At 41.8% G+C, this 12,817-nt stretch overlaps 1 protein-coding gene across 2 annotated transcripts in view; it reads right to left on the reverse strand.

Annotated features, from left to right (window-relative positions):
• Positions 1 to 11,156, reverse strand: part of RAVER2 (ribonucleoprotein, PTB binding 2) — a 95,843-nt gene extending 84,687 nt beyond the window's left edge. The window contains exon 1 of one of the 2 annotated variants that reach the window (XM_060623880.3): positions 10,662 to 11,156. In XM_060623880.3, coding sequence (XP_060479863.1) covers positions 10,662 to 10,895 — 234 coding nt within the window. In that variant the 5' untranslated portion in view covers positions 10,896 to 11,156. The remainder of the gene's footprint in view (positions 1 to 10,661) is intronic. The other variant, XM_060623879.3, reaches the window with a different exon arrangement.
• Between the last annotated feature and the right edge of the window lie 1,661 nt (positions 11,157 to 12,817).

The following is a 12,817-nucleotide window of genomic DNA, read 5'->3' on the forward strand; positions in this document are numbered from 1 at the left end:
CAGGATATAAAGTCAGGGAAATGGAGACGAATCTGCACTCAAAAGCAAGCAGTTAAACTTGTGGGTAACAGAAGATCCAAAGTCCAGAAAATAAAAGCTGGGAGCTAAGAGAAGAAAATTACATTAGTGGGTTGAGGAAAGATATAAAGCCCAACTGGCTGGGGCAAAAGGGGTGGGATGAAGTAGGTGAAGGTGACAGGAAGAGAGGCAAAGTATACGCATACAAATACAGGCTTGAACAAATTCAATGAGTTGTAATGCTCTTTTGGCATTCCTGTGGTAACAAACAGTTAACAGAAAGCTTCAAACACAAGGAAAATGCATGAGTACAGGGGAGTGAGAAATAAATTCACAAACCTAACGATAACGATAGTAAAAATAAGCACAGAATTAGGCACTAGATGCATAAAAAACAAGTTTAGGAGCCCACAATGAGCTAGGGACTCAGAAAACTAAAAAAAGAGAGAAACTTCTTTCTTATCAAATACTTATTGTGAAGAACACTGAACAGCACAATGGGCAACTGTCTTCCCATGTTTTAAAGAGAAATATTCTTGGGGCACCTGGGTGGCTCAGTCAGTTAAGCATCCGACTTCAGCTCAGGTCATGATCTCACCGTTTGTGGGTTCGAGCCCCACATTGGGCTCTGTGCTGACAGCCCAGAGCCTGGAGCCTGCTTCGGACTATTCTGTGTCTCCCTCTCTCTCTGCCTCACCCCTGCTCACGCTCTCTCAAAAATTAATAAACATTTTAAAAATGTTTTAAATTTTTAAAAATAATAAAGAGAAACATTCTTCATATCAGTCTCTGACATTTAGTACATGTTAAGGAGAAAATAATACACTGCAATTCCTTGTAAACCTCTGTGCCAGGCATAGTGCCTCAGGTGTCCATTGGTACTGCTGGGGAGGCTGGAGAAGAATGAGCTTTTACAACAAACATGAAGTGACTCAGTTCACTTTTTTAAGAAAGAAAATTAAGGAGCTTGATTTATATTCTTGCCCAGATGGAGGATCTGGCATAAACATGCCCCACAACAGATTCGGATGAAAACTCTTTGAGCTCTGGATCTGCTCAAATGGTCCATACTCACGTGAAGTCCCAAAAATATGACCAAATTATATTAGCCTGGAAAGGCACTTCTCAACCTGGGTCTATAATTCCCCAGTGAGATCAGGCGTAAGTTACAAGAGATCCATAATCTCTTGAAATTACATGCAAATTTCTACGTGTCTAGGAATATTAAGCACTTTCCTGGAGACAGCGTTTATGGCTTTCAACCTACTCATAAGCCATAAACAGTTGACTGATTGAATTATAAGTAAATGGAGTAACATCACTGCCAAAAAAGCCAGCACAATCTTACAATGCAAAATTTCTTCATTGTGCAAATCAGTCATGAATACTTGAGTATGTCAGACATATTAATAGAAGTCTAAAATTTTAGAACAAAGTAGGCGGGTAATCCTGTTTTAAATTTCCCTTGGAACAATGTGTCAGGCTCTAGGTGAAATATTTGCGACACAAAGGTAAATATTACATAATTCCTGTCCTTTGGAGGACACGCTACAGTGTGTGTGGAGAAGAATTGTAAGTATAATACAGTGTAGGATAAGAATATGAGCTTTGGAACCAAACAGACATTAGTCTTTTTACCTTACCATTAATTAGTGGAATGACCTTTGGCAAACTGCTTAACATCAATTTTGCATCTGTTTCCCTATCAATAAAATGGAAATGAGAAATTCTGATTTTTTTTTTAATTTAAAAAATTTTTTTTAATGTTTATTTATTTTTGAGGCAGAGAGAGACACAGCATGAGCAGGGAAGGGGCAGAGAGAGAGGGAGACACAGAATGTGAAGCAGGCTCCAGGCTCTGAGCTGTCAGCACAGAGCCCAACACGGGGCTCAAACTCACTAACTGTGAGATCATGACCTGAGCTGAAGTCGGACGCCTAACCAACTGAGCCACCCAGGTGCCCCGAGAAATTCTGATTTTACAGTCTTGAAATGAGGGGTAAATATCATGTAAACAAAATACAACATACAGTGTCTGGCAATAGTAAGCACCCAATGAACAAAATTTTTTATTGTTGCTACAGATATCTAAAGGAGAGAGAAATTTGTTCTTGCAGAGGGATTACTGGAAGATCTCAACCAGACAACCATACTCAATTTTGGGTGCCACATTTTAAGATATACAATAACAAAGTAGTAGTGGTGTGCATTCAGGGAAAAAGAATTAAGTCTGTGAGGAAATTTGGACTCATATCCGAAAAACTAGTGGTTTGAAGGAATTGAAGTTGTAAGTTAAAAAACAATATGACAAATTCTCTATTATGGGAGGGGAAAAGTTGGATCAAGAAATCAAAATTTCAGGGAAATTAATTTTATATATTCAGTATAAATAAGACACTAAAGCTGTCTGAAGGTAAAAGTAGGATACTTTACTAAGCAGTGACGTCTTTGAAAGTAAAGGTGTTAAAAGTTCACGGGTTGAGAACTTTAAATTGGATTTATTTATGCAGTAAGCAAAAGAGTTAGATAAAATATCTTCTACCATCCCTTCCAATACTGAGATTTTACTTTGTTTTTTTTTTCACTTCTATATTAATTAGCATACTATTGGTTGGTAATAATGTAAGACCCAACTTGAAATCCATGAAATAAAAGGAATGTATTGGCTTGCATATGTATGAAATCCAGAACTAAGTTTCAGATATAGCTTGACCAGGGCTCTAGCTCAGCTTTTCTCTCTCTCTCTTTTTCCTCCACCTCTGTCCAATCCCCCTTTGGATGTCTGCTCTGTCCTCAGATAGCCAGCAGCAATCAGGGCAATGTGCCTCTGCATTCGTATCCAGTAGGAAGAGAACTCCTTACCTTAACAAGCAAACAAAAGTCCTAAGCTTCTTGTTATATTGAGTTGAAGCAATCACTACAGTCAAGGAACAATGATATACTGACTGGCTTAGGGGGCACATGCTTTAATTCTCATGCCAAAAGGGAAGAACACTGCTTATTGGTTTATGTCACCCAAACCAATGGGGTGACTTCTATCAAATGGACTCAAGTCATATAATTGCCAAATAATGAGGGAGAGAAAGAGCCTCAAAGGAAAATTCGGGTTCTATGAGGAAAGACGAGAGAAAGAAAGGAAACTACGGGTAGGCAACAGCATCAGGTTCTGAGCAAGAAACATCACATACTCAAAAACTAAGTAATTGAAGAGAATTTTTTTTAATGTTTTCATTTTTGAGAGAGAGAGTGCGAGCGAGCGCGCGCGCGCAAGTGGGGGCAGGGGGGTGGGCAGAGAGAGAGAGGGAGACACAGAATCTGAAGCAGGCTCCAAGCTCTGAGCTTGTCAGCACAGAGCCCCCCCGTGGGGCTCAAACCCACAAACCGTGATATCATGACCTGAGCTGAAATTGAATGCTCAACCAATTGAGCCACCCAGTCACCTCAAAGAGAATTTTTTAAAGACACTATCTACAAAGGCTTAAAAATAAAAAAAAAACTATGGTTAACAACAGTCCTCCCATAACCCCTGGCAGAGGGATTATGATTACAACAACCCAAAGAGCTTAGTTGCATGGTGTGCCACAGGAAAGGAACTGTGACCTTTGAAAGAGGAAACAGCCAACCCAAGGCATCCTGGTAGAAAGGGAGCTAGGTGAATAAATGCTCCAATCTAGCTCTCTTTCACCCTTTAAATCTCCCACTGGTGGCTCTGGCTAAATGGAACCAGAAATTAGAGGATGAGAGAGCCTGGTTAGTGCAATCTACAGTAAGATAAGCCGCCCAGGACACAGCACATGTGAGAAGGATGGAGACAGATCTGGAAGAACAAATGAATGATACTCAGCACAGCAACCAAGGACAATCATCTGCAGATAATCATAAGCCAAAATATACAGACAAGCATTCCAGGTGGTCTGATTTTCCCACTTCTCATTTATTACCCCTCTCCATACACATCATCCTCTTAGACAAGGCAACTGCCTCCCCAGGCAAACAAAATACAGCGCCAAGGTTTCAGACAAGCAATCATAGAACATTTAAATTTAGAATTTTGTTTTCTCTATTTGCATTTTAACCTTCTTTTAGTTGTCTTGTTTCAGCTGGTCTAAGTAGAGCTAAGCATAAAACTTTCTGCCCACAGTTAAGAAATGGGTTCTGAAAGCTCCTAAGGACTGCTGGCTACAAAGTAGGGAAGATAAATCCACACAGAAGTAGTAAGAGACAAAATTCAGGGAGCCAGAGGGACCCCTTTTCAGCAACAGCCTTCCATCAGAGATGATCTCATTTAATGCTTCCCTGATGTTCGTGATCTTGTTTGTTTAAAGAGCAATTGCCTTAAGTACAGCTTTCTTGAGCGTGGCCATAAGGCACAAGTGTACCTGTCAATGACTTGAAGCTGGAAGAGGCTGTTGGTGCACAAAGCTGTTTAGATGTTACTGTACTATTTAGAATCAGCTTAAACTTCAGAAGCATCAGAAACCTCAAACAGCTGTTAAGGTGCTAACCGACAGCACTAAACACCATCTGCCATGTTATTCTATGGGAAAACACGTTACAAGTCCAAAAAATAATTTATAAACATAAGCTGGTCATTAATTAGGAAATGGCCTATAAATCACCTGAGATTTCTTCAGACTGCTTGTTAACATCCAGCATCGTGACACTGACCACAAAGGACTCCTCTTCTTGAATATGGTTTCAGAGCAGAGAACAAGCATTGCTGAAACACTGCAAGAATTCCTGCCAAGACAGAAACTTACCGAGCCAGGGGCAACCCAGAAGTCTCGAAGATGTCCCTCTAGCAGCTTTCAGTGTCCTTGTTACATTGGGAATAATAAAGCATACAAAAAAGAACCCATCATGCAATTCTGATTAACTACACTAGGAAACAGATAACTTTTAAGTTGTGTAAACTACGCTAAGTAACTACACTAAGAATAACAACTTATCAAGAATGCAAAATGGTATTCTCAATAAGAAAAAGAATATTTTCAAAATGTAAAAACATCCCAGTATTATTAGGAAAAAGTGAGTAATAGCGCTCTTACGAAAGGAGACAGTAATTACTGATTATTAGAGAAAACAAATAATGTATATTTTTAAATCTCACAGTTAGGGGTGCCTGCGAGACTCACTTGGTTAAGTGTCCAACTTCAGCTCAGGTCAAGATCTCATGATTCGTGGGTTTGAGCCCCACGTCAGGCTCTGTGCTGACAGCTCAGAGCCTGGAGCCTGCTTCTGATTCTGTGTCTCCCTCTCTCTGCCCCTCCCCTGCTCTCTGCCTCTCTCAAAAATAAATAAACACTAAAAAAATTATTTTAAAAACTCTCACAATTGGGGCGCCTGGGTGGCTCAGTCAGTTAAGCATCCGACTTCGGCTCAGGTCATGATCTCACAGTTCGTGAGTTCGAGCCCCGCGTTGGGCTCTGTGCTGACAGCTCAGAGCCTGGAGCCTCCTTCACATTCTGTGTCTCCCTCTCTCTCTGCCCCTTCCCTGCTCATGCTGTGTCTCTCTCTGTCTCAAAAATAAACAAACATTAAAAAAAAAATTTTTTTTTAATCTTACAATTAATGAACACAAAATATGTGAGAAAATGCTATAGGTTTCTGACAAATACAAAAGAAACACAGGAATAAGTAGCTTTTAAGAAGAAAAGTAACTGGAATTTTCTACATTTGGTGGTTTGTTATTCTAAAAAGTGCTTAGTTAATGCTATGCTTTGAAATGGACCTCGGTGAATTAACCATCAAGCTTCTCATTAACTATTATAATAGAGTACTTCAAAATGAAAGTTAACAATGGCCAGAGTGAGACAATACAACGTTTTGTTTCTATTACTAACCTTGGCTGTTAGCCCTAAGCCCTTCACATTTTCTCTTAATTACACAATAAAGTCTCTTCCAGATTCTAACTTCTAAACAAAACACATGTACACATACATAACATTTAGGAGAAAACTGAGTGAATTCAAACAGTAGAGAGAATAAATGCCACTGTCTTCTCCATTTTGAAACCCCAGTAACAATTCTTTTGAAACAGAACCAGGTTAACCAACAAATGTAAACAATCTATAGAAAGTGCAACAAAAACACATATTAGAACATTACCTTAAAATAAAATTCTAGGTTCATAGTTGCAAAAGACTATCCACAGACACACATTCACAACGGCTCTTCTGAATAAGAACCAGCATTTAACACTGTTTATTATTCACTATAATTATTAGAAATGTTATTTGTTATAAAATAATCACTAAAGTTACATTCCAAAACACAAACATTCAAAGACATTTCTATAAATATTCAAATCACAATGTTCTGAAACACTTCGGCATGTAGGTAGCTTGATAAGGCTAGAGCAGAATCCAAGGCATGACTAATAAGAAAGGAGACTGCAAATGTAGGCAGGGGCCAAGTTACAAAAACCCTAGAATCTTTTATTTCTATCCTATTATGTCATGCCTTTCAACACAAGGTCTGAGTACTCCATGGTAATAAAGGAGCACAGAAAAACACAGGATGGGGCGCCTGGATGGCCCAGTTGGTTAAGCGTCCGACTTCAGCTCAGGTCAAGATCTCATGATTTGTGGGTGTGAGCCCCCCATCAGGCTCTGTGCTGACAGCTCAGAACCTGGAGCCGGCTTCTGATTCTGTGTCTCCCTCTCTCTCTGCCTCTCCCTTGCTTCTCTCTCTCTCTCAAAAATGAATAAACATTAAAAAAAAATCATAGGATAAATATGTGCATCTTCCATGTCAAGTTTATGAGAAAAAGTTGGAAGGCAGTGAAACAAGTTTAAGTCATTGTTTTTACATTAAATCCAAGTTTACTAGAACATAAAATTAACACGAATTTTTCAGTCAGAACATGAAGCTTCAAAGCAATTTCACTCTTGGAATAAGCTAATTGAGTTTCACTATTCCTTATGATTTGAGGAAAAGAGAGAAGTTGACGGACATTTGAGGAAGATTTTGAGAATGTAGAGCTAAACTTTTCCTTCTCTTTTTTCCCCTCTTTTTCTCTTTTGAGAATGCAGAGCTAAACTTTTCCTTTCTTTTCTTTTTTCTCTTTTTCTTTTTGTAGTAGAGTGACATTCTTGGATTTGTGCTTTGAAGAGTTCTCTCAAGGGAAGCAATAAGCAGGATGGGCTAAAACATAAGACACAGGACAATAATGAGGGTAGATGACAAACAGAAAAGTTGTTAATAAGTCTAGGCAAGAGATGACAAAGGACATGAGCCAGAGCTGAGACTATGAAAACACAGAGGGCTAAGAGGATTCGAGAAAACAGGAGACCAACCAGACAGCACCTGACTGCACTGTAACTATTCAATGAGACAGCTTCTGAGAACTGTTTTTACCTAAAATTAAAATCTGAGTAACATTTATGAAAAGCAAGTTTAATAAAGAAAACACCCTTGCTTTAAAAATGTTCAAAGAGTATTACTAGGCTCCTACTAATCAGTTAGCAATGTAACTTTTCTAGAGACCTAACTATACAGCTTGAGAACTAGAGTGAGGAATGGCCTTGATCTTTAATGTAATATTCTAGAATAAATGAATGAATGAACCTAGAGAGTCTTCTAGAAAAGAACAAGAATTTGAGCATTTAAAATATCTTATTACTTAATAACTGAAGAAAAAATAGTAACCTTTTCCTAAACCATATTAGTTGTTTCATAAGGAGTAAATTGGTAGTTTAGCCAAGCAATAAAATGCTAAAAGGCACAACAGAAAATTAAACTTAAATCCTCATTTTTAAGTTGACAGTAAGCTGCAGCCACTGAGAAAGACATTAGAATTAGACATTAGAATTTTTAAGGGAAATAAAAGATAAAATATAAAAAAATCCTTGCAGAATATATTCATAAAATTACAATTTAAGAGTAGATTAAGTGTATGTTAATTTTATTCAACGAATAAAAATAGCTATTCTCAATCTAATGACTTTCAACTGCTTTTAAAAATTAGCATTCTTTGGTCTACTGTACTTAATTAACACAGACCACTGACAGTTATGACTGTGATCAGAAATACAAGTACAGAATATGACAGAAAAAAAAAACACTACTCAAATGTACACTGACATGTTTAGATTTTAAAACTACATATCAGAAATATTAAAAACATTTTATAATATAAATCAGAATAGAAAAAAAATGCTAGAACAAGTCTGGAAATTAATCTCTAGTTCCTAACAACTTTTGTTTTTAGATGAAACTCTTCAATTCTCAAAAAATGTGGCATAAGTATTTAACGTAAAACTTTAAGATACTTGACAGCAAGTATCTTAACTCATCTAGATCTTACTCAAATTTTATTCAATAGTTTATACTTGCTACTTTACAGAAAATTCCAAAATTTAGGCTAAAGACAAAGTCATAACAGAGAAAGAATACCTCAAAAATACAAATCAGTATAATTCTCAAAAAACCTCCATTCATCACTAATACCAATTAAAACTGTTCCCATGTTTGGACCCTTTTATTTATTTATTTTCATGGCTCTTAATAAGGGAAATGAGAGATACCAAAAGAAAAACAAGAATAGAGCAAACTGTCCAGACTTTTGTGTCTAAATATTTTTAGAATGCAAGGGAATGTGGTAACAAAAGAAAATTAAGACACTTCTCCATCTCCCTTTTCCTAGATTACACACAGAACTGCCATTCCTTCAACTTTTTTTAATGCCACCTGCTTCGAAGAAGCCTCCCTCTTACTGGGCGCCTTGCTGTCTTCTCTTTGGATGGGTAGGGGAAATTTGCTTCTATGAAATCAGCCTATTGCAGGTGTTCTTACAGGTAGCATCACAAAATCTTACCTGACATATGGGAAGTGGACAATGATGGAAAGAGCTAAAGGAGGGATGAGCTATATCGTATTGACAGAGTCTTTTTACATTGCGTTTTGAAACAAAATGGCCCCTCATGCATCCGGATTATAAGGTTATCTGCTCTCATTTATTGTGAATGGCTATGTAAGGTCTATTTACAAAATAGTGAGGCACTGCTCTCATTATTTTACGGGTCTTACTGCAATCATCAATCGCCAGCCCACTTACAATTCCCGGTATCCCGTTATAGAAGGAACTACATAAATCTACCCAAATCTGCCACCACCAGGACAGCCTACCCTCCTCCATCCACACGAAATATATAAATTCAAGCTATATATGAAATATACACAAACATCTAGACAATTAAGAAACACTGAAGAATCAGACATGGCTTTTTTTTTTTTTTTTTGGTAAAACAAAAATACATATGTACATAGACGTAGGGAAAGGGAGAAGAATAATACCTTACGTTAACAACGGCTGTCTTTAAATATCAGAAATACGTAAATTTTTCCTTGCCACTGGTGACAACATGGATGGACCTGCAGGGTATTATTATGCTAAGTCAAATAAGTCAGACTGAGAAAGACAAATGCCATGTGATTTCACTTATATGTGGTATCTAAAAAACAAAAGAACAAAACAGAAACAGACTCATAGACACACAGAACTTGGTGGTTGCCAGAAGGAACAAGGCGGAGGGGAGGGGATGGGTGAAACAGGTGAAGGAGATTAAGAGGTACAAACTTCCAGTTAGAAGTACCTCACGGGCAGGAGAAGAACTGTATCGGGAAACCAGTCCAGAACACTGTAATAACTTTGTATGGTGACAGATGGTAACACTGTAGTGAGCAATACCTATTGTACAGAAATGTCCAATCACTATGTTGTACACCTGAAACTAATATAACCATTGTGTTAACTATAGTTCAATTAAAGAGAAAAAGCACAGGTGATTTCTATTTCCCCTCTTTGCGCTTTTCTGTATTTTTTCCCTTTTCTACAATGAGCATGTAGACTTTGACAATAAGGGGGGGGGGAGGGGGTAAAAAGATGCAGTTTCTGATCTTAAAGCAACAGTTAATCTGGATCAAAGACACAAAGTAGCCTATCTTTAAGCCTCCTCAGAGTCACTAACAAATCCTCCAGTACTTGGCATGACAGAAGGTGGCCGCAAGGTTCCCCAAAGCGCAGCGATAACCTTCCATTCCGGGGCCTTGGTAAACCGGGGGGGGGGGGGGGGGGGGGAACCGGGGCAGAGTTCTTTCATACAAACTTGGGCAAGTGCTTCTGCAACAGCAAAACTCACTTTCAGCTCTCCCGTGACCCCGCCCCCCACGGCACACCCAAGGCCGGAGGACCCCAGGGGGGGGGCCCTCTGCCCCTCCCAAGGTGGCCCCGAAAACTTAGCCCCCCAAAACTGTGCTCCTCGGCTCACTTCCACTCTCCTTCACTTCCTTTCGCCTACTCTTTCCCCGACTTTTCTCCTCCCACACTCACCCAAGGGCCACAGGGGAAGGAAAGAGCGGGGCGGACTGAGGGCAGCAGCCCCCGATTCCCGTGACCTTGGACCAGCCGATTCGCCTCTCGGAGCCTCAGTTTCCTAATGTGCCACCCGGCCCGGGGGCCGCAGGCTCGGAAGGCTGGGGGCTTTGCAAAATCCACAGACGGTTCTAACTCTGCAGCGACGCCCTCCTTCCCTCCACCGTTCAGGCGCCGGGCACCAGCTCCGACACCCCCGCGCAGCTTCCCTCGGAAGCCCTGCCCCGATGTCCCCGGGACGGGCCGCCTCAATGTCCTATCCTCGTACCTGGCAGCTGCTGTCCTGGGGCAGGTTTTTCACCAGGATTTTCCTGCGGTTGCTCAGCTCCCGGCGCATCCGCTGCAGCCGCGCGGCGACCTCCTCGGGGTGCAGCGCGCTGGGCGCGGGGCCCCGGGCAGGGTCCTCGCTGGCGCCGGCGGAGGGCCCCGGCCCCGACCCCGACCCCGCCGCGCCGCCCAGGCCCGCGCCCCCCTCGCCGCTGCCGCCTCCCGCCGCCGCCATCTTCCCGGGCGCCCCGCGGCTGCGGGCTCCTCCGGAGGCTCGAGGGGAAGCGGAGAGAGAAAGCGGGAGGAGGCCCGGGCGGGGGCGAGGCGGGCAGAGGCCGCAGAGTGGGCCCGGCCGCGAGGGGGAGGGAGGCGGCGCCGCAGCCAGCAGCCGGCGGGCGGGAGAGGAAACCTGAGCGCCGAGGAGGAGCCCGAGAACCACCTCGCGGGAACCTCCCCCTCGGCCCCCAGCCCCCGCGCACGGGCGGCGCCCATCCCTCTCGCCCGCCCGCCCGCCCTGCGCGCGGGTGGGGGCCCGGGCGCCGCCACCAGGACACCTGTGCGGCCGCGAGTGGGCGGGCGGGCTCCCCTCCTCGCGAGGCCGTAGTGAACGCCCAGGCTTGGGCTCTGGGGATGCGGCCCCTTAGCGGCAGCTTCCCCGGGTGGCGGCTCGAACCCTGCGCGGCCCCTCCACGTGACACCCAGCTGCCCCGGGCTCTCCTCGAAACTCCCGCGCTGGGGCGGCTCGGGGGCTGCAGACGCCGGTTCGGGCTCCCCAAACCCGGGCAGGCTCCCGGACCTTAACCTTTTGTGCTCAAGATGTGCATATGTGGCAAAGAAGTTTGAGTTTACGATGAAAAATAAAATTTGAGATTTTCTAGGTAGTACAAAGATATTCTGGAGGAAATGTTATGTATTTGGAAAAATCGGATAGCAAAGTATTTTGCTAGCTGTGCACGTGAAAGCCTGTGCTCCTCACCCGTCCCTGTCGGAAACTACTAAAATGTAAAAAGCCTGGATGGTTGCACATACAACATTATAAAGCGATCCTGAAACAAAGACTAACATGGAAGAGGAGTTACGGCAGGGGGTTGGAGAATACCCTAATTGAAACTGGGAGAGTTACATCGTAGAACTAGATTAGGCCAAAGTGATGTTATCAGATCAAACCATCAGCACCCTTTGGCGCCAGCCCAAATGAGTATCAGTAGAGAGGACTACGCATCGAAGTGTGTAGCATGCAAATTTATTTGTAAAACACATAAACCCTGTTTAACACCAGTATTATTCCGATAGGGGAAAATATTTTAGATGAAGGTAACCGAAAAGTAAAAACAAAGGATTAAAAAATACTATGTATTCAGTAGTTACACTGCGCCTCCACATAGTTCTAAGTGCTTTACATATATTTCGACTAAACTTCATGATAACGCAGTTGTGTTTAAGGTTCTATTTTCCCCACTTTACACATGAAGAAATGGAGTCTGGTCTGCTTAATTCTAAAGCCCAATGCTCTTAATAATATAAAAAGATTCCCCTGTAATCCCAAAATAATGGCCCTTAATATTCCTGAATTTATTCTCTACCAATAGTAGTTAGATCATTAAAATGATTCTGCAGTAAACCCATGTTCATAGCAAAACCCTTCCCACAACCCAAATGTGCATCTACCCACGAACAGAAAAACAAATTGTATGTACATGCAACGGAATATTATTCAGCCATAAAAAGGAATAGTACTGCTACAAGACAGAACATTAAGCTAAGTGAAGCAACAAAGGGTCACATATGTATGATCCATGTATATGAAATATCCAGAATAAAGAAATCCATAGAAGACAGAATGCAGATTAGTGATTACCAGGGATTGGGGAAGGGAGGATTGCTTAATGGGTACTGATTTCCTTTTGGGGTGATGAAAATGTTTTGGAACTAGACAGGGGTGGTTGTTGGCCAATAATGTGAAGGTACTAAACAGCCACTGAAATGTTCACTGTAAAACGTTTAATTATGATATGTGAACTTCACCTCATAAATGTTTAAAATGAGGGTGCCTGAGTGGCTTAGTTGGTTAAGCCTCTGACTTCCGCTCAGGTCACAATCTCATGGTTCATGGGTTGGAGCCCCGCATCAGGCTGACAGGGCAGAGCCTGCTTGGGA

This window comes from Panthera onca, chromosome C1 (assembly GCF_046562875.1).
Source record: "Panthera onca isolate mPanOnc1 chromosome C1, mPanOnc1 haplotype 2, whole genome shotgun sequence".
Classification (NCBI taxonomy): domain Eukaryota; kingdom Metazoa; phylum Chordata; class Mammalia; order Carnivora; family Felidae; genus Panthera; species Panthera onca.